The 23,643-nt window shown below is 54.2% G+C and overlaps 3 protein-coding genes across 3 annotated transcripts; 1 reads left to right on the forward strand and 2 right to left on the reverse strand.

Moving 5' to 3' along the window:
- Positions 1–4,956: 4,956 nt before the first annotated feature.
- Positions 4,957–22,345, forward strand: LOC123757110 (keratin-associated protein 10-4-like). The gene is made up of 2 exons (XM_069324056.1): positions 4,957–4,989; positions 21,311–22,345. The coding sequence occupies exons 1-2, from the start codon at positions 4,957–4,959 to the stop codon at positions 22,343–22,345; spliced, it is 1,068 nt and encodes a 355-aa protein (XP_069180157.1).
- Positions 22,346–22,401: 56 nt separating this feature from the next.
- LOC138364426 (ribosome-binding protein 1-like) lies at positions 22,402–23,100 on the reverse strand. Its single transcript, XM_069324057.1, has one exon. It carries the CDS (start codon positions 23,098–23,100, stop codon positions 22,402–22,404), a length of 699 nt encoding a protein of 232 aa, XP_069180158.1.
- On the reverse strand, positions 23,097–23,543 carry LOC138364427 (uncharacterized protein in mobD 3'region-like). Its single transcript, XM_069324059.1, has one exon. It carries the CDS (start codon positions 23,541–23,543, stop codon positions 23,097–23,099), a length of 447 nt encoding a protein of 148 aa, XP_069180160.1.
- Positions 23,544–23,643: the final 100 nt, after the last annotated feature.

A 23,643-nucleotide genomic window follows, 5' to 3' on the forward strand; every position in this document is an offset into this window, starting at 1 on the left:
GACGCGGTCAGCAGGTAAACAAAGCCAGGGCCAGGAGACACAGTCAGCAGGTAAACAAAGCCAGGGCCAGGAGACACAGTCAGCAGGTAAACAAAGCCAGGGCCAGGAGACACAGTCAGCAGGTAAACAAAGCCAGGAGACACAGGCCAGCAGGTAAACAAGGCCAGGAGACGCGGTCAGCAGGTAAACAAAGCCAGGGCCAGGAGACACAGTCAGCAGGTAAACAAGGCCAGGAGACACAGTCAGCAGGTAAACAAAGCCAGGAGACACAGGTCAGCAGGTAAACAAGGCCAGGAGACACAGGTCAGCAGGTAAACAAGGCCAGGAGACACAGTCAGCAGGTAAACAAGGCCAGGAGACACAGTCAGCAGGTAAACAAGGCCAGGAGTCACAGTCAGCAGGTAAACAAGGCCAGGAGACACAGTCAGCAGGTAAACAAGGCCAGGAGACACAGTCAGCAGGTAAACAAGGCCAGGAGACACAGTCAGCAGGTAAACAAGGCCAGGAGACACAGTCAGCAGGTAAACAAAGCCAGGAGACACAGTCAGCAGGTAAACAAAGCCAGGAGACACAGTCAGCAGGTAAACAAGGTCAGGAGACACAGGTCAGCAGGTAAACAAAGCCAGGAGACACAGTCAGCAGGTAAACAAAGCCAGGAGACACAGTCAGCAGGTAAACAAAGCCAGGAGACACAGTCAGCAGGTAAATAAAGCCAGGAGACACAGGTCAGCAGGTAAACAAGGCCAGGAGACACAGTCAGCAGGTAAACAAAGCCAGGAGACACAGGTCAGCAGGTAAACAAGGCCAGGAGACACAGTCAGCAGGTAAATAAAGCCAGGAGACACAGGTCAGCAGGTAAACAAGGCCAGGAGACACAGGTCAGCAGGTAAACAAGGCCAGGAGACACAGGTCAGCAGGTAAACAAGGCCAGGAGACACAGGTCAGCAGGTAAACAAGGCCAGGAGACACAGTCAGCAGGTAAACAAGGCCAGGAGACACAGTCAGCAGGTAAACAAGGCCAGGAGACACAGTCAGCAGGTAAACAAGGCCAGGAGACACAGTCAGCAGGTAAATAAAGCCAGGAGACACAGTCAGCAGGTAAACAAGGCCAGGAGACACAGTCAGCAGGTAAACAAGGCCAGGAGACACAGTCAGCAGGTAAACAAGGCCAGGAGACACAGGTCAGCAGGTAAACAAGGCCGGGAGACACAGTCAGCAGGTAAACAAGGCCAGGAGACACAGTCAGCAGGTAAACAAGGCCAGGAGACACAGTCAGCAGGTAAACAAGGCCAGGAGACACAGTCAGCAGGTAAACAAGGCCAGGAGACACAGGTCAGCAGGTAAACAAGGCCAGGAGACACAGTCAGCAGGTAAACAAGGCCAGGAGACACAGTCAGCAGGTAAACAAGGCCAGGAGACACAGTCAGCAGGTAAACAAGGCCAGGAGACACAGTCAGCAGGTAAACAAGGCCAGGAGGCACAGTCAGCAGGTAAACAAGGCCAGGAGTCACAGGTCAGCAGGTAAACAAGGCCAGGAGACACAGTCAGCAGGTAAACAAGGCCAGGAAACACAGTCAGCAGGCAAAAAGGCCAGGAGACACAGTCAGCAGGTAAACAAGGCCAGGAGGCACAGTCAGCAGGTAAACAATGCCAAAAGACACAGTCAGCAGGTAAACAAGGCCAGGAGACACAGTCAGCAGGTAAACCAGGCCAGGAGACACAGTCAGCAGGTAAACAAGGCCAGGAGGCACAGTCAGCAGGTAAAGAAGGCCAGGAGACACAGTCAGCAGGTAAACAAGGCCAGGAGACACAGTCAGCAGGTAAACAAGGCCAGGAGACACAGTCAGCAGGTAAACAAGGCCGGGAGACACAGGTCAGCAGGTAAACAAGGCCAGGAGGCACAGTCAGCAGGTAAACAAGGCCAGGAGACACAGTCAGCAGGTAAACAAGGCCGGGAGACACAGTCAGCAGGTAAACAAGGCCAGGAGACACAGTCAGCAGGTAAACAAGGCCAGGAGACACAGTCAGCAGGTAAACAAGGCCAGGAGACACAGTCAGCAGGTAAACAAGGCCAGGAGACACAGGTCAGCAGGTAAACAAGGCCAGGAGACACAGTCAGCAGGTAAACAAGGCCAGGAGACACAGTCAGCAGGTAAACAAGGCCAGGAGACACAGGTCAGCAGGTAAACAAGGCCAGGAGACACAGTCAGCAGGTAAACAAGGCCAGGAGACACAGTCAGCAGGTAAACAAGGCCAGGAGACACAGGTCAGCAGGTAAACAAGGCCAGGAGACACAGTCAGCAGGTAAACAAGGCCAGGAGACACAGTCAGCAGGTAAACAAGGCCAGGAGACACAGGTCAGCAGGTAAACAAGGCCAGGAGACACAGTCAGCAGGTAAACAAGGCCAGGAGACACAGTCAGCAGGTAAACAAGGCCAGGAGACACAGGTCAGCAGGTAAACAAGGCCAGGAGACACAGTCAGCAGGTAAACAAGGCCAGGAGACACAGTCAGCAGGTAAACAAGGCCAGGAGACACAGGTCAGCAGGTAAACAAGGCCAGGAGACACAGTCAGCAGGTAAACAAGGCCAGGAGACACAGTCAGCAGGTAAACAAGGCCAGGAGACACAGTCAGCAGGTAAACAAGGCCAGGAGACACAGTCAGCAGGTAAACAAGGCCAGGAGACACAGTCAGCAGGTAAACAAAGCCAGGAGACACAGTCAGCAGGTAAACAAGGCCAGGAGACACAGTCAGCAGGTAAACAAGGCCAGGAGACACAGTCAGCAGGTAAACAAGGCCAGGAGACACAGTCAGCAGGTAAACAAGGCCAGGAGACACAGTCAGCAGGTAAACAAGGCCAGGAGACACAGTCAGCAGGTAAACAAGGCCAGGAGACACAGTCAGCAGGTAAACAAGGCCAGGAGACACAGTCAGCAGGTAAACAAGGCCGGGAGACACAGTCAGCAGGTAAACAAGGCCAGGAGACACAGTCAGCAGGTAAACAAGGCCAGGAGACACAGTCAGCAGGTAAACAAGGCCAGGAGGCACAGTCAGCAGGTAAACAAGGCCAGGAGGCACAGTCAGCAGGTAAACAAGGGCAGGAGACACAGTCAGCAGGTAAACAAGGCCAGGAGACACAGTCAGCAGGTAAACAAGGCCAGGAGACACAGTCAGCAGGTAAACAAGGCCAGGAGACACAGTCAGCAGGTAAACAAGGCCGGGAGACACAGTCAGCAGGTAAACAAGGCCAGGAGACACAGTCAGCAGGTAAACAAGGCCAGGAGACACAGTCAGCAGGTAAACAAGGCCAGGAGGCACAGTCAGCAGGTAAACAAGGCCAGGAGACACAGTCAGCAGGTAAACAAGGCCAGGAGACACAGTCAGCAGGTAAACAAAGCCAGGAGACACAGTCAGCAGGTAAACAAGGCCAGGAGACACAGTCAGCAGGTAAACAAAGCCAGGAGACACAGTCAGCAGGTAAACAAAGCCAGGAGACACAGTCAGCAGGTAAACAAGGCCAGGAGACACAGTCAGCAGGTAAACAAGGCCAGGAGACACAGGTCAGCAGGTAAACAAGGCCAGGAGACACAGGTCAGCAGGTAAACAAGGCCAGGAGACACAGTCAGCAGGTAAACAAGGCCAGGAGACACAGGTCAGCAGGTAAACAAGGCCAGGAGACACAGTCAGCAGGTAAACAAGGCCAGGGGACACAGTCAGCAGGTAAACAAGGCCAGGAGACACAGTCAGCAGGTAAACAAGGCCAGGAGACACAGGTCAGCAGGTAAACAAGGCCAGGAGACACAGGTCAGCAGGTAAACAAGGCCAGGAGACACAGTCAGCAGGTAAACAAGGCCAGGAGACACAGGTCAGCAGGTAAACAAGGCCAGGAGACACAGGTCAGCAGGTAAACAAGGCCAGGAGACACAGGTCAGCAGGTAAACAAGGCCAGGAGACACAGTCAGCAGGTAAACAAGGCCAGGAGACACAGGTCAGCAGGTAAACAAGGCCAGGGGACACAACATTAACACGAAGCTCTGGAAGTGGTCAAATATTGACCACTTCCCTCAACGTTGTGTTAATGTGTTCATACTTGGTTATTGTGTCCTCTGGCACACTGTTGCAGCTGCATGATCACGGGTGTGGGCAGCTGCATGATCACGGGTGAGGGCAGCTGCATCAACACAGGTCAGGGCAGCTGCATGATCACGGGTGTGGGCAGCTGCATGATCACTGGAGAGGGCAGCTGCATGATCACGGGTGAGGGCAGCTGCATCAACACAGGTCAGGGCAGCTGCATGATTACGGGTGAGGGCAGCTGCATGATCACTGGAGAGGGCAGCTGCATGATCACTGGCGAGGGCAGCTGCATGATCACGGGTGAGGGCAGCTGCATCAATACAGGTCAGGGCAGCTGCATGATCACGGGTGAGGGCAGCTGCATCAACACAGGTCAGGGCAGCTGCATGATCACAGGTGAGGGCAGCAGCACATCAAGGCAGATGAGAGCAGTTGTACATAAAGGCGAGTGAGAGCAGCTGCACATCAAGGCAGATGAGAGCAGCTGCACATCAAGGCAGGTGAGAGCAGCTGCACATCAAGGAAGGTGAGAGCAGCTGCACATCAAGGCAGGTGAGAGCAGCTGCACATCAAGGAAGGTGAGGACAGCTGCACATCAAGGCAGGTGAGAGCAGCTGGACATCAAGGCAGGTGGACAGCTGCACATCAAGGCAGGTGAGAGCAGCTGCACATCAAGGCAGGGGAGCCCAGCTGCACATCAAGGCAGGTGGACAGCTGCACATCAAGGCAGGTGAGAGCAGCTGCACATCAAGGCAGGTGAGCCCAGCTGCACATCAAGGCAGGTGAGAGCAGCTGCACATCAAGGCAGGTGAGGACAGCTGCACATCAAGGCAGGTGAGCCCAGCTGCACATCAAGGCAGGTGAGAGCAGCTGCACATCATGGCGGGTGAGAGCAGCTGCACATCAAGGCAGGTGAGGACAGCTGCACATCAAGGCAGGTGAGAGCAGCTGCACATCAAGGCAGGTGAGGACAGCTGCACATCGAGGCAGGTGAGAGCAGCTGCACATCAAGGCAGGTGAGAGCAGCTGCACATCAAGGCAGGTGAGAGCAGCTGCACATCAAGGCAGGTGAGAGCAGCTGCACATCAAGGCAGGTGAGAGCAGCTGCACATCAAGGCAGGTGAGAGCAGCTGCACATCAAGGCGGGTGAGAACAGCTGCACATCAAGGAGGGTGAGAGCAGCTACACATCAAGGCGGGTGAGAGCAGCTGCACATCAAGGCAGGTGAGAGCAGCTACACATCAAGGCAGGTGAGAGCAGCTGCACATCAAGGCGGGTGAGAGCAGCTGCACATCAAGGAGGGTGAGAGCAGCTACACATCAAGGCAGGTGAGAGCAGCTGCACATCAAGGCGGGTGAGAGCAGCTGCACATCAAGGAGGGTGAGAGCAGCTGCACATCAAGGAGGGTGAGAGCAGCTGCACATCAAGGCGGGTGAGAGCAGCTGCACATCAAGGAGGGTGAGAGCAGCTACACATCAAGGCAGGTGAGAGCAGCTGCACATCAAGGCGGGTGAGAGCAGCTGCACATCAAGGAGGGTGAGAGCAGCTGCACATCAAGGCGGGTGAGAGCAGCTGCACATCAAGGAGGGTGAGAGCAGCTGCACATCAAGGCGGGTGAGAGCAGCTGCACATCAAGGAGGGTGAGAGCAGCTGCACATCAAGGAGGGTGAGAGCAGCTGCACATCAAGGCGGGTGAGAGCAGCTACACATCAAGGCAGGTGAGAGCAGCTGCACATCAAGGCAGGTGAGAGCAGCTGCACATCAAGGCAGGTGAGGACAGCTGCACATCAAGGCAGGTGAGGACAGCTGCACATCAAGGCAGGTGAGGACAGCTGCACATCAAGGCAGGTGAGGACAGCTGCACATCAAGGCAGGTGAGAGCAGCTGCACATCAAGGCAGGTGAGAGCAGCTGCACATCAAGGCAGGTGAGGACAGCTGCACATCAAGGCAGGTGAGGACAGCTGCACATAGAGGCGGGTGAGAGCAGCTGCACATCAAGGCGGGTGAGAGCAGCTGCACATCAAGGCAGGTGAGAGCACCTGCACATCAAGGCGGGTGAGAGCAGCTGCACATCAAGGCGGGTGAGAGCAGCTGCACATCAAGGAGGGTGAGAGCAGCTGCACATCAAGGCAGGTGAGAGCAGCTGCACATCAAGGCGGGTGAGAGCAGCTACACATCAAGGCAGGTGAGAGCAGCTGCACATCAAGGCGGGTGAGAGCAACTGCACATCAAGGCAGGTGAGGACAGCTGCACATCAAGGCGGGTGAGAGCAGCTGCACATCAAGGAGGGTGAGAGCAGCTACACATCAAGGCAGGTGAGAGCAGCTGCACATCAAGGCGGGTGAGAGCAGCTGCACATCAAGGCAGGTGAGAGCAGCTGCACATCAAGGCAGGTGAGAGCAGCTGCACATCAAGGCGGGTGAGAGCAGCTGCACATCAAGGCAGGTGAGAGCAGCTGCACATCAAGGCGGGTGAGAGCAGCTGCACATCAAGGCGGGTGAGAGCAGCTGCACATCAAGGCAGGTGAGAGCAGCTGCACATCAAGGCAGGTGAGAGCACCTGCACATCAAGGCGGGTGAGAGCAGCAGCACATCAAGGCGGGTGAGGACAGCTGCACATCAAGGCAGGTGAGGACAGCTGCACATGAAGGCGGGTGAGAGCGGCTGCACATCAAGTCAGGTGAGAGCAGCTGCACATCAAGGCGGGTGAGAGCAGCTGCACATCAAGGCAGGTGAGGACAGCTGCACATCAAGGCAGGTGAGAGCAGCTGCACATCAAGGCGGGTGAGAGCAGCTGCACATCAAGGCGGGTGAGAGCAGCTGCACATCAAGGAGGGTGAGAGCAGCTACACATCAAGGCAGGTGAGAGCAGCTGCACATCAAGGCGGGTGAGAGCAGCTACATATCAAGGCAGGTGAGAGCAGCTGCACATCAAGGCAGGTGAGAGCAGCTGCACATCAAGTCAGGTGAGAGCAGCTGCACATCAAGGCGGGTGAGAGCAGCTGCACATCAAGGCAGGTGAGGACAGCTGCACATCAAGGCAGGTGAGAGCAGCTGCACATCAAGGCGGGTGAGAGCAGCTGCACATCAAGGCAGGTGAGGACAGCTGCACATCAAGGCAGGTGAGAGCAGCTGCACATCAAGGCAGGTGAGAGCAGCTGCACATCAAGGCAGGTGAGAGCAGCTGCACATCAAGGCAGGTGAGGACAGCTGCACATCAAGGCAGGTGAGAGCAGCTGCACATCAAGGCAGGTGAGAGCAGCTGCACATCAAGGCAGGTGAGAGCAGCTGCACATCAAGGCAGGTGAGGACAGCTGCACATCAAGTCAGGTGAGAGCAGCTGCACATCAAGGCAGGTGAGAGCAGCTACACATCAAGGCAGGTGGACAGCTGCACATCAAGTCAGGTGAGAGCAGCTGCACATCAAGGCAGGTGAGAGCAGCTGCACATCAAGGCAGGTGAGACCAGCTGCACATCAAGGCAGGTGAGAGCAGCTGCACATCAAGGCAGGTGAGGACAGCTGCACATCAAGGCAGGTGAGAGCAGCTGCACATCAAGTCAGGTGAGAGCAGCTGCACATCAAGGCGGGTGAGAGCAGCTGCACATCAAGGCAGGTGAGAGCAGCTGCACATCAAGGCAGGTGAGCCCAGCTGCACATCAAGGCAGGTGAGGACAGCTGCACATCAAGTCAGGTGAGAGCAGCTGCACATCAAGGCAGGTGAGAGCAGCTGCACATCAAGGCAAAGCAGGAGAGAGCAGCTGCACATCAAGGCGGGTGAGAGCAGCTACACATCAAGTCAGGTGAAAGCAGCTGCACATCAAGGCAGGTGAGAGCAGCTGCACATCAAGGCAGGTGAGCCCAGCTGCACATCAAGGCAGGTGAGGACAGCTGCACATCAAGGCAGGTGAGAGCAGCTGCACATCAAGGCAGGTGAGAGCAGCTGCACATCAAGGCAAAGCAGGATAGAGCAGCTGCACATCAAGGCGGGTGAGAGCAGCTGCACATCAAGGCAGGTGAGAGCAGCTGCACATCTAGGCAGGAGAGAGCAGCTGCACATCAAGGCGGGTAAGAGCAGCTGCACATCAAGGCGGGTGAGAGCAGCTGCACATCAAGGCAGGTGAGCCCAGCTGCATATCAAGGCAGGTGAGGAGAGCTGCACATCAAGGAGGGTGAGAGCAGCTGCACATCAAAGTAGGTGAGAGCAATTGCACATCAAGGCAGGTGAGACCAGCTGCACATCAAGGAGGGTGAGAGCAGCTGCACATCAAGGCAGGTGAGAGCAGCTGCACATCAGGACAGGTGAGGACAGCTGCACATCAAGGCAGGAGAGAACAGCTGCACATCAAGGCAGGTGAGAGCAGCTGCACATCAAGGCGGGTGAGAGCAGCTGCACATCAAGGCATGTGAGGAAAGCTGCACATCAATGCAGGTAGGACAGCTGCACATCAAGGCAGGAGAGAGCAGCTTCACATCAAGGCAGGTGAGAGCAGCTGCACATCAAGGCGGGTGAGAGCAGCTGCACATCAAGGCAGGTAGGACAGCTGCACATCAAGGCAGGAGAGAGCAGCTGCACATCAAGGCAGGTGAGAGCAGCTGCACATCAAGGCATGTTAGGACAGCTGCACATCAAGGCAGGTAAGACAGCAGCACATCAAGGAAGGAGAGAACAGCTGCACATCAAGGCAGGTGAGAGCTAGCTGCACATCAAGGCAGGTGAGAGCAGCTGCACATCAAGGCGGGTGAGAGCAGCTGCACATCAAGGCAGGTGAGAGCAGCTGCACATCAAGACGGGTGAGAGCAGCTGCACATCAAGGCAAGTGAGAGCAGCTGCACATCAAGTCGGGTGAGAGCAGCTGCACATCAAGGCGGGTAAGAGCAGCTGCACATCAAGGAGGGTGAGAGCAGCTGCACATCAAGGCATGTGAGGACAGCTGCACATCAAGGCAGGTGAGAGCAGCTGCACATCAAGGCAGGAGAGAGCACCTGCACATCAAGGCAGGTGAGAGCAGCTGCACATCAAGGCGGGTGAGAGCAGCTGCACATCAAGGCGGGTGAGAGCAGCTGCACATCAAGGCGGTTGAGAGCAGCTGCACATCAAGGCGGGTGAGAGCAGCTGCACATCAAGGCGGTTGAGAGCAGCTGCACCCTAACACAGCAGACTGAGGCACTGTTGAGGACGACCAATAACACATACAGACAGACACGACCACAAGCAACCACAATAACACACTGACAGACACGACCACAAGCAACCACAATAACACACAGACAGACACGACCACAAGCCACCACAATAACACACAGACAGACACGACCACAAGCCACCACAATAACACACAGACAGACACGACCACAAGCCACCACAATAACACACTGACAGACAGACAAGACCACAAGCCACCACAATAACACACAGACAGACACGACCACAAGCCACCACAATAACACACTGACAGACAGACACGACCACAAGCCAACACAATAACACACAGACAGACACAACCACAAGCCACCACAATAACACACTGACAGACACGACCACAAGCAACCACAATAACACAGACAGACACGGCCACAAGCCACCACAATAACATACAGACAGACACGACCACAAGCAACCACAATAACACACTGACAGACAGACACGACCACAAGCAACCACAATAACACACTGACAGACAGACACGACTACAAGCAACCACAATAACACATACAGACAGACACGACCACAAGCCACCACAATAACACACAGACAGACACGGCCACAAGCCACCACAATAACACACAGACAGACGCGACCACAAGCCACCACAATAACACACAGACAGACACGACCACAAGCCACCACAATAACACACTGACAGACAGACACGACCACAAGCCACCACAGTAACACACAGACAGACACGACCACAAGCAACCACAATAACACAGACAGACACGACCACAAGCCACCACAATAACACAGACAGACACGACCACAAGCAACCACAATAACACACAGACAGACACGACCACAAGCCACCACAATAACACAGACAGACACGACCACAAGCAACCACAATAACACACAGACAGACACGACCACAAGCCACCACAATAACACAGACAGACACGACCACAAGCCACCACAATAACACACAGACAGACACGACCACAAGCCACCACAATAACACAGACAGACACGACCACAAGCAACCATAATAACACACAGAGAGACACGACCACAAGCCACCACAATAACACACAGACAGACACGACCACAAGCCACCACAATAATACACAGACAGACACGACCACAAGCAACCACAATAACACACAGACAGACACGACCACAAGCAACCACAATAACACACTGACAGACAGACACGACCACAAGCCACCACAATAACACACTGACAGACAGACACGACCACAAGCCACCACAATAACACACAGACAGACACGACCACAAGCCACCACAATAACACACAGACAGACACGACCACAAGCCACCACAATAACACACAGACAGACACGACCACAAGCCACCACAATAACACACAGACAGACACGACCACAAGCAACCACAATAACACACAGATAGACACGACCACAAGCCACCACAATAACACACAGACAGACACGACCACAAGCCACTACAATAAAACACAGACAGACACGACCACAAGCAACCACAATAACACACTGACAGACACGACCACAAGCAACCACAATAACACAGACAGACAGACACGACCACAAGCAACCACAATAACACACAGACAGACACGACCACAAGCCACCACAATAACACACAGACAGACACGACCACAAGCAACCACAATACCACACAGACAGACACGACCACAAGCCACCACAATAATACACAGACAGACAAGACCACAAGCAACCACAATACCACACAGACAGACACGACCACAAGCCACCACAATAACACACTGACAGACAGACACGACCACAAGCCACCACAATAACACACTGACAGACAGACACGACCACAAGCCACCACAATAACACAGACAGACACGACCACAAGCCACCACAATAACACACAGACAGACACGACCACAAGCAACTACAATAACACACAGACAGACACGACCACAAGCCACCACAACATTACACAGATAGACACGACCACAAGCAACCACAATAACACACTGACAGACAGACACGACCACAAGCCACCACAATAACACACTGACAGACAGACACGACCACAAGCCACCACAATAACACAGACAGACACGACCACAAGCCACCACAATAACACAGACAGACACGACCACAAGCCACCACAGTAACACACAGACAGATACGACCACAAGCCACCACAATAACACAGACAGACACGACCACAAGCCACCACAATAACACACAGACAGACACGACCACAAGCCACCACAATAACACAGACAGACACGACCACAAGCCACCACAATAACACAGACAGACACGACCACAAGCCACCACAATAACACACAGACAGACACGACCACAAGCAACCACAATAACACACAGACAGACACGACCACAAGACACCACAATAACACACAGACAGACACGACCACAAGCAACCACAATAACACACAGACAGACACGACCACAAGCAACCACAATAACACAGAAAGACACGACCACAAGCCACCACAATAACACACTGACAGACACGACCACAAGCCACCACAATAACAGACAGACACGACCACAAGCCACCACAATAACACACTGACAGACACGACCACAAGCCACCACAATAACAGACAGACACGACCACAAGCAACCACAATAACACAGAAAGACACGACCACAAGCCACCACAATAACACACTGACAGACACGACCACAAGCAACCACAATAACACAGACAGACACGACCACAAGCCACCACAATAACACACTGACAGACACGACCACAAGCCACCACAATAACAGACAGACACGACCACAAGCCACCACAATAATACACAAACAGACAGACACGACCACAAGCCACCACAATAACACACTGACAGACACGACCACAAGCCACCACAATAACAGACAGACACGACCACAAGCAACCACAATAACACAGAAAGACACGACCACAAGCCACCACAATAACACACTGACAGACACGACCACAAGCAACCACAATAACACAGACAGACACGACCACAAGCCACCACAATAACACACTGACAGACACGACCACAAGCCACCACAATAACAGACAGACACGACCACAAGCCACCACAATAACACACAAACAGACAGACACGACCACAAGCCACCACAATAACACACTGACAGACACGACCACAAGCCACCACAATAACACAGACAGACACGACCACAAGCCACCACAATAACACACAAACAGACAGACACAACCACAAGCCACCACAATAACACACAGACAGACACGACCACAAGCATCCACAATAACACACAGACAGACACGACCACAAGCAACCACAATAACACACAGACAGACACGACCACAAGCAACCACAATAACACACAGACAGACAGACACGACCACAAGCAACCACAATAACACACTGACAGACACGACCACAAGCAACCACAATAACACAAACAGACACGACCACAAGCCACCACAATAACACACAGACAGACAGACACGACCACAAGCAACCACAATAACACACAGGCAGACAGACACGACCACAAGCCACCACAATAACACACAGACAGACAGACACGACCACAAGCCACCACAATAATACACAGACAGACACGACCACAAGCAACCACAATAACACAAACAGACAGACACGACCACAAGCAACCACAATAACACAGACAGACAGACACGACCACAAGCAACCACAATAACACAAACAGACAGACACGACCACAAGCAACCACAATAACACACAGACAGACAGACACGACCACAAGCAACCACAATAACACAAACAGACAGAAACGACCACAAGCCACCACAATAACACACAGACAGACACGACCACAAGCAACCACAATAACACAGACAGACAGACACGACCACAAGCAACCACAATAACACACAGACAGACACGACCACAAGCCACCACAATAACACAGACAGACAGACACGACCACAAGCAACCACAATAACACACAGACAGACACGACCACAAGCAACCACAATAACACACAGACAGACACGACCACAAGCAACCACAATAACACACAGACAGACACGACCACAAGCCACCACAATAACACACAGACAGACACGACCACAAGCCACCACAATAACACACAGACAGACACGACCACAAGCCACCACAATAACAGACAGACACGACCACAAGCCACCACACAGACAGACAGACACGACCACAAGCCACCACAATAACACACAGACAGACACGACCACAAGCCACCACAGTAACAGACAGACACGACCACAAGCCACCACACAGACAGACAGACACGACCACAAGCCACCACAATAACACACAGACAGACACGACCACAAGCCACCACACAGACAGACAGACACGACCACAAGCCACCACACAGACAGACAGACACGACCACAAGCCACCACACAGACAGACAGACACGACCACAAGCCACCACACAGACAGACAGACACGACCACAAGCCACCACAATAACACACAGACAGACACGACCGCAAGCCACCACACAGACAGACAGACACGACCACAAGCCACCACACAGACAGACAGACACGACCACAAGCCACCACACAGACAGACAGACACGACCACAAGCCACCACAATAACACACAGACAGACACGACCACAAGCCACCACACAGACAGACAGACACGACCACAAGCCACCACACAGACAGACAGACACGACCACAAGCCACCACACAGACAGACAGACACGACCACAAGCCACCACAATAACACACAGACAGACACGACCACAAGCCACCACACAGACAGACAGACACGACCACAAGCCACCACAATAACGGACAGACACGACCACAAGCCACCACAATAACAGACAGACACGACCACAAGCCACCACAATAACAGACAGACACGACCACAAGCCACCACAATAACAGACAGACACGACCACAAGCCACCACAATAACAGACAGACACGACCACAAGCCACAACACAGACAGACAGACACGACCACAAGCCACCACACAGACAGACAGACACGACCACAAGCCACCACACAGACAGACAGACACGACCACAAGCCACCACACAGACAGACAGACACGACCACAAGCCACCACACAGACAGACAGACACGACCACAAGCCACCACAATAACACACAGACAGACACGACCGCAAGCCACCACACAGACAGACAGACACGACCACAAGCCACCACACAGACAGACAGACACGACCACAAGCCACCACACAGACAGACAGACACGACCACAAGCCACCACAATAACACACAGACAGACACGACCACAAGCCACCACACAGACAGACAGACACGACCACAAGCCACCACACAGACAGACAGACACGACCACAAGCCACCACAATAACACACAGACAGACACGACCGCAAGCCACCACACAGACAGACAGACACGACCACAAGCCACCACACAGACAGACAGACACGACCACAAGCCACCACACAGACAGACAGACACGACCACAAGCCACCACACAGACAGACAGACACGACCACAAGCCACCACAATAACACACAGACAGACACGACCGCAAGCCACCACACAGACAGACAGACACGACCACAAGCCACCACACAGACAGACAGACACGACCACAAGCCACCACACAGACAGACAGACACGACCACAAGCCACCACAATAACACACAGACAGACACGACCACAAGCCACCACACAGACAGACAGACACGACCACAAGCCACCACACAGACAGACAGACACGACCACAAGCCACCACACAGACAGACAGACACGACCACAAGCCACCACAATAACACACAGACAGACACGACCACAAGCCACCACACAGACAGACAGACACGACCACAAGCCACCACAATAACAGACAGACACGACCACAAGCCACCACAATAACAGACAGACACGACCACAAGCCACCACAATAACAGACAGACACGACCACAAGCCACCACAATAACAGACAGACACGACCACAAGCCACCACAATAACAGACAGACACGACCACAAGCCACAACACAGACAGACAGACACGACCACAAGCCACCACACAGACAGACAGACACGACCACAAGCCACCACAGTAACAGACAGACAGACACGACCACAAGCCACCACAGTAACAGACAGACACGACCACAAGCCACCACAGTAACAGACAGACACGACCACAAGCCACCACAGTAACAGACAGACACGACCACAAGCAACCACAGTAACAGACAGACACGACCACAAGCCACCACAATAACAGACAGACACGACCACAAGCCACCACAGTAACAGACAGACACGACCACAAGCCACCACAGTAACAGACAGACACGACCACAAGCCACCACAGTAACAGACAGACACGACCACAAGCCACCACAATAACAGACAGACACGACCACAAGCCACCACAGTAACAGACAGACACGACCACAAGCCACCACAGTAACAGACAGACACGACCACAAGCCACCACAGTAACAGACAGACACGACCACAAGCCACCACAGTAACAGACAGACACGACCACAAGCCACCACAGTAACAGACAGACACGACCACAAGCCACCACAGTAACAGACAGACACGACCACAAGCAACCACAGTAACAGACAGACACGACCACAAGCCACCACACAGACAGACAGACACGACCACAAGCCACCACAGTAACAGACAGACACGACCACAAGCCACCACAGTAACAGACAGACACGACCACAAGCCACCACAGTAACAGACAGACGCGACCACAAGCCACCACACAGACAGACACGACCACAAGCCACCACACAGACAGACAGACACGACCACAAGCCACCACACAGACAGACAGACACGACCACAAGCCACCACAGTAACACACAGACACGACCACAAGCCACCACAATAACAGACAGACACGACCACAAGCCACCACAATAACAGACAGACACGACCACAAGCCACCACAATAACAGACAGACACGACCACAAGCCACCACACAGACAGACAGACACGACCACAAGCCACCACACAGACAGACAGACACGACCACAAGCCACCACAATAACAGACAGACACGACCACAAGCCACCACAATAACAGACAGACACGACCACAAGCCACCACAGTAACAGACAGACACGACCACAAGCCACCACAGTAACAGACAGACACGACCACAAGCCACCACACAGACAGACACGACCACAAGCCACCACACAGACAGACAGACACGACCACAAGCCACCACACAGACAGACAGACACGACCACAAGCCACCACAGTAACACACAGACACGACCACAAGCCACCACAATAACAGACTGACACGACCACAAGCCACCACAATAACAGACAGACACGACCACAAGCCACCACAATAACAGACAGACACGACGACAAGCCACCACACAGACAGACAGACACGACCACAAGCCACCACACAGACAGACAGACACGACCACAAGCCACCACAATAACAGACAGACACGACCACAAGCCACCACAGTAACAGACAGACACGACCACAAGCCACCACAATAACAGACAGACACGACCACAAGCCACCACAGTAACAGACAGACACGACCACAAGCCACCACAATAACAGACAGACACGACCACAAGCCACCACAGTAACAGACAGACACGACCACAAGCCACCACAATAACAGACAGACACGACCACAAGCCACCACAGTAACAGACAGACACGACCACAAGCCACCACAGTAACAGACAGACACGACCACAAGCCACCACAATAACAGACAGACACGACCACAAGCCACCACAGTAACAGACAGACACGACCACAAGCCACCACAATAACAGACAGACACGACCACAAGCCACCACAGTAACAGACAGACACGACCACAAGCCACCACAGTAACAGACAGACACGACCACAAGCCACCACAGTAACAGACAGACACGACCACAAGCCACCACAATAACAGACAGACACGACCACAAGCCACCACAATAACAGACAGACACGACCACAAGCCACCACAATAACAGACAGACAGACACGACCACAAGCCACCACAATAACAGACAGACACGACCACAAGCCACCACAGTAACAGACAGACACGACCACAAGCCACCACAGTAACAGACAGACACGACCACAAGCCACCACAGTAGCAGACAGACACGACCACAAGCCACCACACAGACAGACAGACACGACCACAAGCCACCACACAGACAGACAGACACGACCACAAGCCACCACAGTAACAGACAGACACGACCACAAGCCACCACAGTAACAGACAGACACGACCACAAGCCACCACAGTAACAGACAGACACGACCACAAGCCACCACAATAACAGACAGACACGACCACAAGCCACCACAGTAACAGACAGACAGACACGACCACAAGCCACCACAATAACAGACAGACACGACCACAAGCCACCACAGTAACAGACAGACACGACCACAAGCCACCACAATAACAGACAGACACGACCACAAGCCACCACAGTAACAGACAGACACGACCACAAGCCACCACACAGACAGACAGACACGACCACAAGCCACCACAGTAACACACAGACACGACCACAAGCCACCACACAGACAGACAGACACGACCACAAGCCACCACAATAACAGACAGACACGACCACAAGCCACCACAGTAACAGACAGACACGACCACAAGCCACCACAATAACAGACAGACACGACCACAAGCCACCACACAGACAGACAGACACAACCACAAGCCACCACAATAACAGACAGACACGACCACAAGCCACCACAATAACAGACAGACACGACCACAAGCCACCACACAGACAGACAGACACGACCACAAGCCACCACACAGACAGACAGACACGACCACAAGCCACCACAATAACAGACAGACACGACCACAAGCCACCACAGTAACAGACAGACACGACCACAAGCCACCACAATAACAGACAGACACGACCACAAGCCACCACAGTAACAGACAGACACGACCACAAGCCACCACAATAACAGACAGACACGACCACAAGCCACCACAGTAACAGACAGACACGACCACAAGCCACCACAGTAACAGACAGACACGACCACAAGCCACCACAGTAACAGACAGACACGACCACAAGCCACCACAGTAACAGACAGACACGACCACAAGCCACCACAATAACAGACAGACACGACCACAAGCCACCACAGTAACAGACAGACACGACCACAAGCCACCACAATAACAGACAGACACGACCACAAGCCACCACAGTAACAGACAGACACGACCACAAGCCACCACAGTAACAGACAGACACGACCACAAGCCACCACAGTAACAGACAGACACGACCACAAGCCACCACAATAACAGACAGACACGACCACAAGCCACCACAATAACAGACAGACACGACCACAAGCCACCACAATAACAGACAGACAGACACGACCACAAGCCACCACAATAACAGACAGACACGACCACAAGCCACCACAGTAACAGACAGACACGACCACAAGCCACCACAGTAACAGACAGACACGACCACAAGCCACCACAGTAACAGACAGACACGACCACAAGCCACCACAGTAACAGACAGACACGACCACAAGCCACCACACAGACAGACAGACACGACCACAAGCCACCACACAGACAGACAGACACGACCACAAGCCACCACAGTAACAGACAGACACGACCACAAGCCACCACAGTAACAGACAGACACGACCACAAGCCACCACAGTAACAGACAGACACGACCACAAGCCACCACAGTAACAGACAGACAGACACGACCACAAGCCACCACAATAACAGACAGACACGACCACAAGCCACCACAGTAACAGACAGACACGACCACAAGCCACCACAGAAACAGACAGACACGACCACAAGCCACCACAGTAACACACAGACACGACCACAAGCCACCACAGTAACACACAGACACGACCACAAGCCACCACACAGACAGACAGACACGACCACAAGCCACCACAGTAACACACAGACACGACCACAAGCCACCACACAGACAGACAGACACGACCACAAGCCACCACAATAACAGACAGACACGACCACAAGCCACCACAGTAACAGACAGACACGACCACAAGCCACCACAATAACAGACAGACACGACCACAAGCCACCACAGTAACAGACAGACACGACCACAAGCCACCACAATAACAGACAGACACGACCACAAGCCACCACAGTAACAGACAGACAGACACGACCACAAGCCACCACAATAACAGACAGACACGACCACAAGCCACCACAATAACAGACAGACACGACCACAAGCCACCACAGTAACAGACAGACACGACCACAAGCCACCACAATAACAGACAGACACGACCACAAGCCACCACAATAACAGACAGACACGACCACAAGCCACCACAATAACAGACAGACACGACCACAAGCCACCACAGTAACAGACAGACACGACCACAAGCCACCACAATAACAGACAGACACGACCACAAGCCACCACACAGACAGACAGACACGACCACAAGCCACCACAGTAACAGACAGACAGACACGACCACAAGCCACCACAGTAACAGACAGACACGACCACAAGCCACCACAATAACAGACAGACACGACCACAAGCCACCACAGTAACAGACAGACAGACACGACCACAAGCCACCACAATAACAGACAGACACGACCAGAAGCCACCACAGTAACAGACAGACACGACCACAAGCCACCACAATAACAGACAGACACGACCACAAGCCACCACAGTAACACACAGACACGACCACAAGCCACCACACAGACAGACAGACACGACCACAAGCCACCACAGTAACACACAGACACGACCACAAGCCACCACACAGACAGACAGACACGACCACAAGCCACCACAATAACAGACAGACACGACCACAAGCCACCACACAGACAGACAGACACGACCACAAGCCACCACAATAACAGACAGACACGACCACAAGCCACCACAGTAACAGACAGACACGACCACAAGCCACCACAATAACAGACAGACACGACCACAAGCCACCACAGTAACAGACAGACACGACCACAAGCCACCACAATAACAGACAGACACGACCACAAGCCACCACAGTAACAGACAGACACGACCACAAGCCACCACAATAACAGACAGACACGACCACAAGCCACCACAATAACACACAGACAGACACGACCACAAGCCACCACAGTAACAGACAGACACGACCACAAGCCACCACAATAACACACAGACAGACACGACCACAAGCCACCACAATAACACACAGACAGACACGACCACAAGCCACCACAATAACACACAGACAGACACGACCACAAGCCACCACAATAACACACAGACAGACACGACCACAAGCCACCACAATAAAACACAGACAGACACGACCACAAGCCACCACAATAACACACAGACAGACACGACCACAAGCCACCACAATAACAGACAGACACGTCCACAAGCCACCACAATAACAGACAGACACGACCACAAGCCACCACAATAACAGACAGACACGACCACAAGCCACCACAGTAACAGACAGACACGACCACAAGCCACCACAGTAACAGACAGACACGACCACAAGCCACCACAGTAACAGACAGACACGACCACAAGCCACCACAATAACAGACAGACACGACCACAAGCCACCACAGTAACAGACAGACACGACCACAAGCCACCACAATAACAGACAGACACGACCACAAGCCACCACAATAACAGACAGACACGACCACAAGCCACCACAATAACACACAGACAGACACGACCACAAGCCACCACAGTAACAGACAGACACGACCACAAGCCACCACAATAACAGACAGACACGACCACAAGCCACCACAATAACAGACAGACACGACCACAAGCCACCACAATAACACACAGACAGACACGACCACAAGCCACAAGTTACATGGGAAATGTTCAAGAAAAAATTGTTGAAAACGTTCCAAGTTTGTTTTGTAAAATTAATTAGAAAAAATACACTGTATGAAATCTATGTTATTAGATCTGAAAGTCTGCGTCCTGCGTCCCTCAGTCCTGCGTCCCTCAGTCCTGCGTCTCTCAGTCCTGCGTCCCTCAGTCCTGCGTCCCTCAGTCCTGCGTCCCTCAGTCCTGCGTCCCTCAGTCCTGCGTCCCTCAGTCCTGCGTCCCTCAGTCCTGCGTCCCTCAGTCCTGCATCCCTCAGTCCTGCGTCCCTCAGTCCTGCGTCCCTCAGTCCTGCGTCCCTCAGCGCGGCGTCCCTCAGTCCTGCGTCCCTCAGTCCTGCGTCCCTCAGTCCTGCGTCCCTCAGTCCTTCGTACCTCAGTCCTGCATCCCTCAGCGCTGCGTCAATCAGTCCTGCGTCCCTCAGTCCTGCGTCCCTCAGTCCTGCGTCCCTCAGTCCTGCGTCCCTCAGTCCTGCGTCCCTCAGTCCTGCGTCCCTCAGTCCTGCATCCCTCAGTCCTGCGTCCCTCAGTCCTGCGTCCCTCAGTCCTGCGTCCCTCAGCGCGGCGTCCCTCAGTCCTGCGTCCCTCAGTCCTGCGTCCCTCAGTCCTGCATCCCTCAGTCCTTCGTACCTCAGTCCTGCATCCCTCAGCGCTGCGTCCCTCAGTCCTGCGTCCCTCAGTCCTGCGTCCCTCAGTCCTTCGTACCTCAGTCCTGCGTCCCTCAGCGCTGCGTCAATCAGTCCTGCGTCCCTCAGTCCTGCGTCCCTCAGTCATGCGTCCCTCAGTCCTGCGTCCCTCAGTCCTGCGTCCCTCAGTCCTGCGTCCCTCAGTCCTGCATCCCTCAGTCCTGCGTCCCTCAGTCCTGCGTCCCTCAATCCTGGGTCCCTCAGTCCTTCGTCCCTCACTCCTGCGTCCCTCAGTCCTGCGTCCCTCAGTCCTGCGTCTTTCACTCCTGCGTAGCTCAGTCCAGCGTCCCTCAGTCCTGCGTCCCTCAGTCCTGCGTCCCTCACTCCTGCGTCGCTCAGTCCTGCGTCCCTCAGTCCTGCGTCCCTCAGTCCTGCATCCCTCAGTCCTGCGTCCCTCTCTCCTGCGTCGCTCAGTCCTGCGTCCCTCAGTCCTGCGTCCCTCAGTCCAGCGTCCCTTAGTCCTGCGTCCCTCACTCCTGCGTTGCTCAGTCCTGCGTCCCTCAGTCCTGCGTCCATCAGTCCTGCGTCCTGAGTCCCTCAGTCCTGCATCCCTCAGTCCTGCGTCCCTCTCTCCTGCGTCGCTCAGTCCTGCATCCCTCAGTCCTGCGTCCCTCAGTCCTGCGTCCCTCAATCCTGGGTCCCTCAGTCCTTCGTCCCTCACTCCTGCGTCCCTCAGTCCTGCGTCCCTCAGTCCTGCGTCTTTCACTCCTGCGTAGCTCAGTCCAGCGTCCCTCAGTCCTGCGTCCCTCAGTCCTGCGTCCCTCACTCCTGCGTCGCTCAGTCCTGCGTCCCTCAGTCCTGCGTCCCTCAGTCCTGCATCCCTCAGTCCTGCGTCCCTCTCTCCTGCGTCGCTCAGTCCTGCGTCCCTCAGTCCTGCGTCCCTCAGTCCAGCGTCCCTTAGTCCTGCGTCCCTCACTCCTGCGTTGCTCAGTCCTGCGTCCCTCAGTCCTGCGTCCATCAGTCCTGCGTCCTGAGTCCCTCAGTCCTGCGTCCGTCTGTCCTGCGTCCTTCAGTTTTGCGTCCCTCAGTCCTGCGTCCCTCAGTCCTGCGTCCCTCAATCCTGCGTTCCTCAGTCCTGCGTCCCTCAGTCCTGCGCGTCCCTCAGTCCTGTGTCCCTCAGTCCTGCGTCCATCAGTCCTGCGTCCCTCAGTCCTGCGTCCCTCAGTCCTGCGTCCCTCAGTCCTGCGTCCCTCAGCGCGGCGTCCCTCAGTCATGCGTCCCTCAGTCCTGCGTCCCTCAGTCCTGCGTCCCTCAGTCCTGCGTCCCTCAGTCCTGCGTCCCTCAGTCCTGCATCCCTCAGTCCTGCGTCCCTCAGTCCTGCGTCCCTCAATCCTGGGTCCCTCAGTCCTTCGTCCCTCACTCCTGCGTCCCTCAGTCCTGCGTCCCTCAGTCCTGCGTCTTTCACTCCTGCGTAGCTCAGTCCAGCGTCCCTCAGTCCTGCGTCCCTCAGTCCTGCGTCCCTCACTCCTGCGTCGCTCAGTCCTGCGTCCCTCAGTCCTGCGTCCTTCAGTCCTGCATCCCTCAGTCCTGCGTCCCTCTCTCCTGCGTCGCTCAGTCCTGCGTCCCTCAGTCCTGCGTCCCTCAGTCCAGCGTCCCTTAGTCCTGCGTCCCTCACTCCTGCGTTGCTCAGTCCTGCGTCCCTCAGTCCTGCGTCCATCAGTCCTGCGTTCTGAGTCCCTCAGTCCTGCGTCCGTCTGTCCTGCGTCCTTCAGTTTTGCGTCCCTCAGTCCTGCGTCCCTCAGTCCTGCGTCCCTCAA

This window comes from Procambarus clarkii, chromosome 13 (assembly GCF_040958095.1).
Source record: "Procambarus clarkii isolate CNS0578487 chromosome 13, FALCON_Pclarkii_2.0, whole genome shotgun sequence".
In the NCBI taxonomy this organism is placed as follows: domain Eukaryota; kingdom Metazoa; phylum Arthropoda; class Malacostraca; order Decapoda; family Cambaridae; genus Procambarus; species Procambarus clarkii.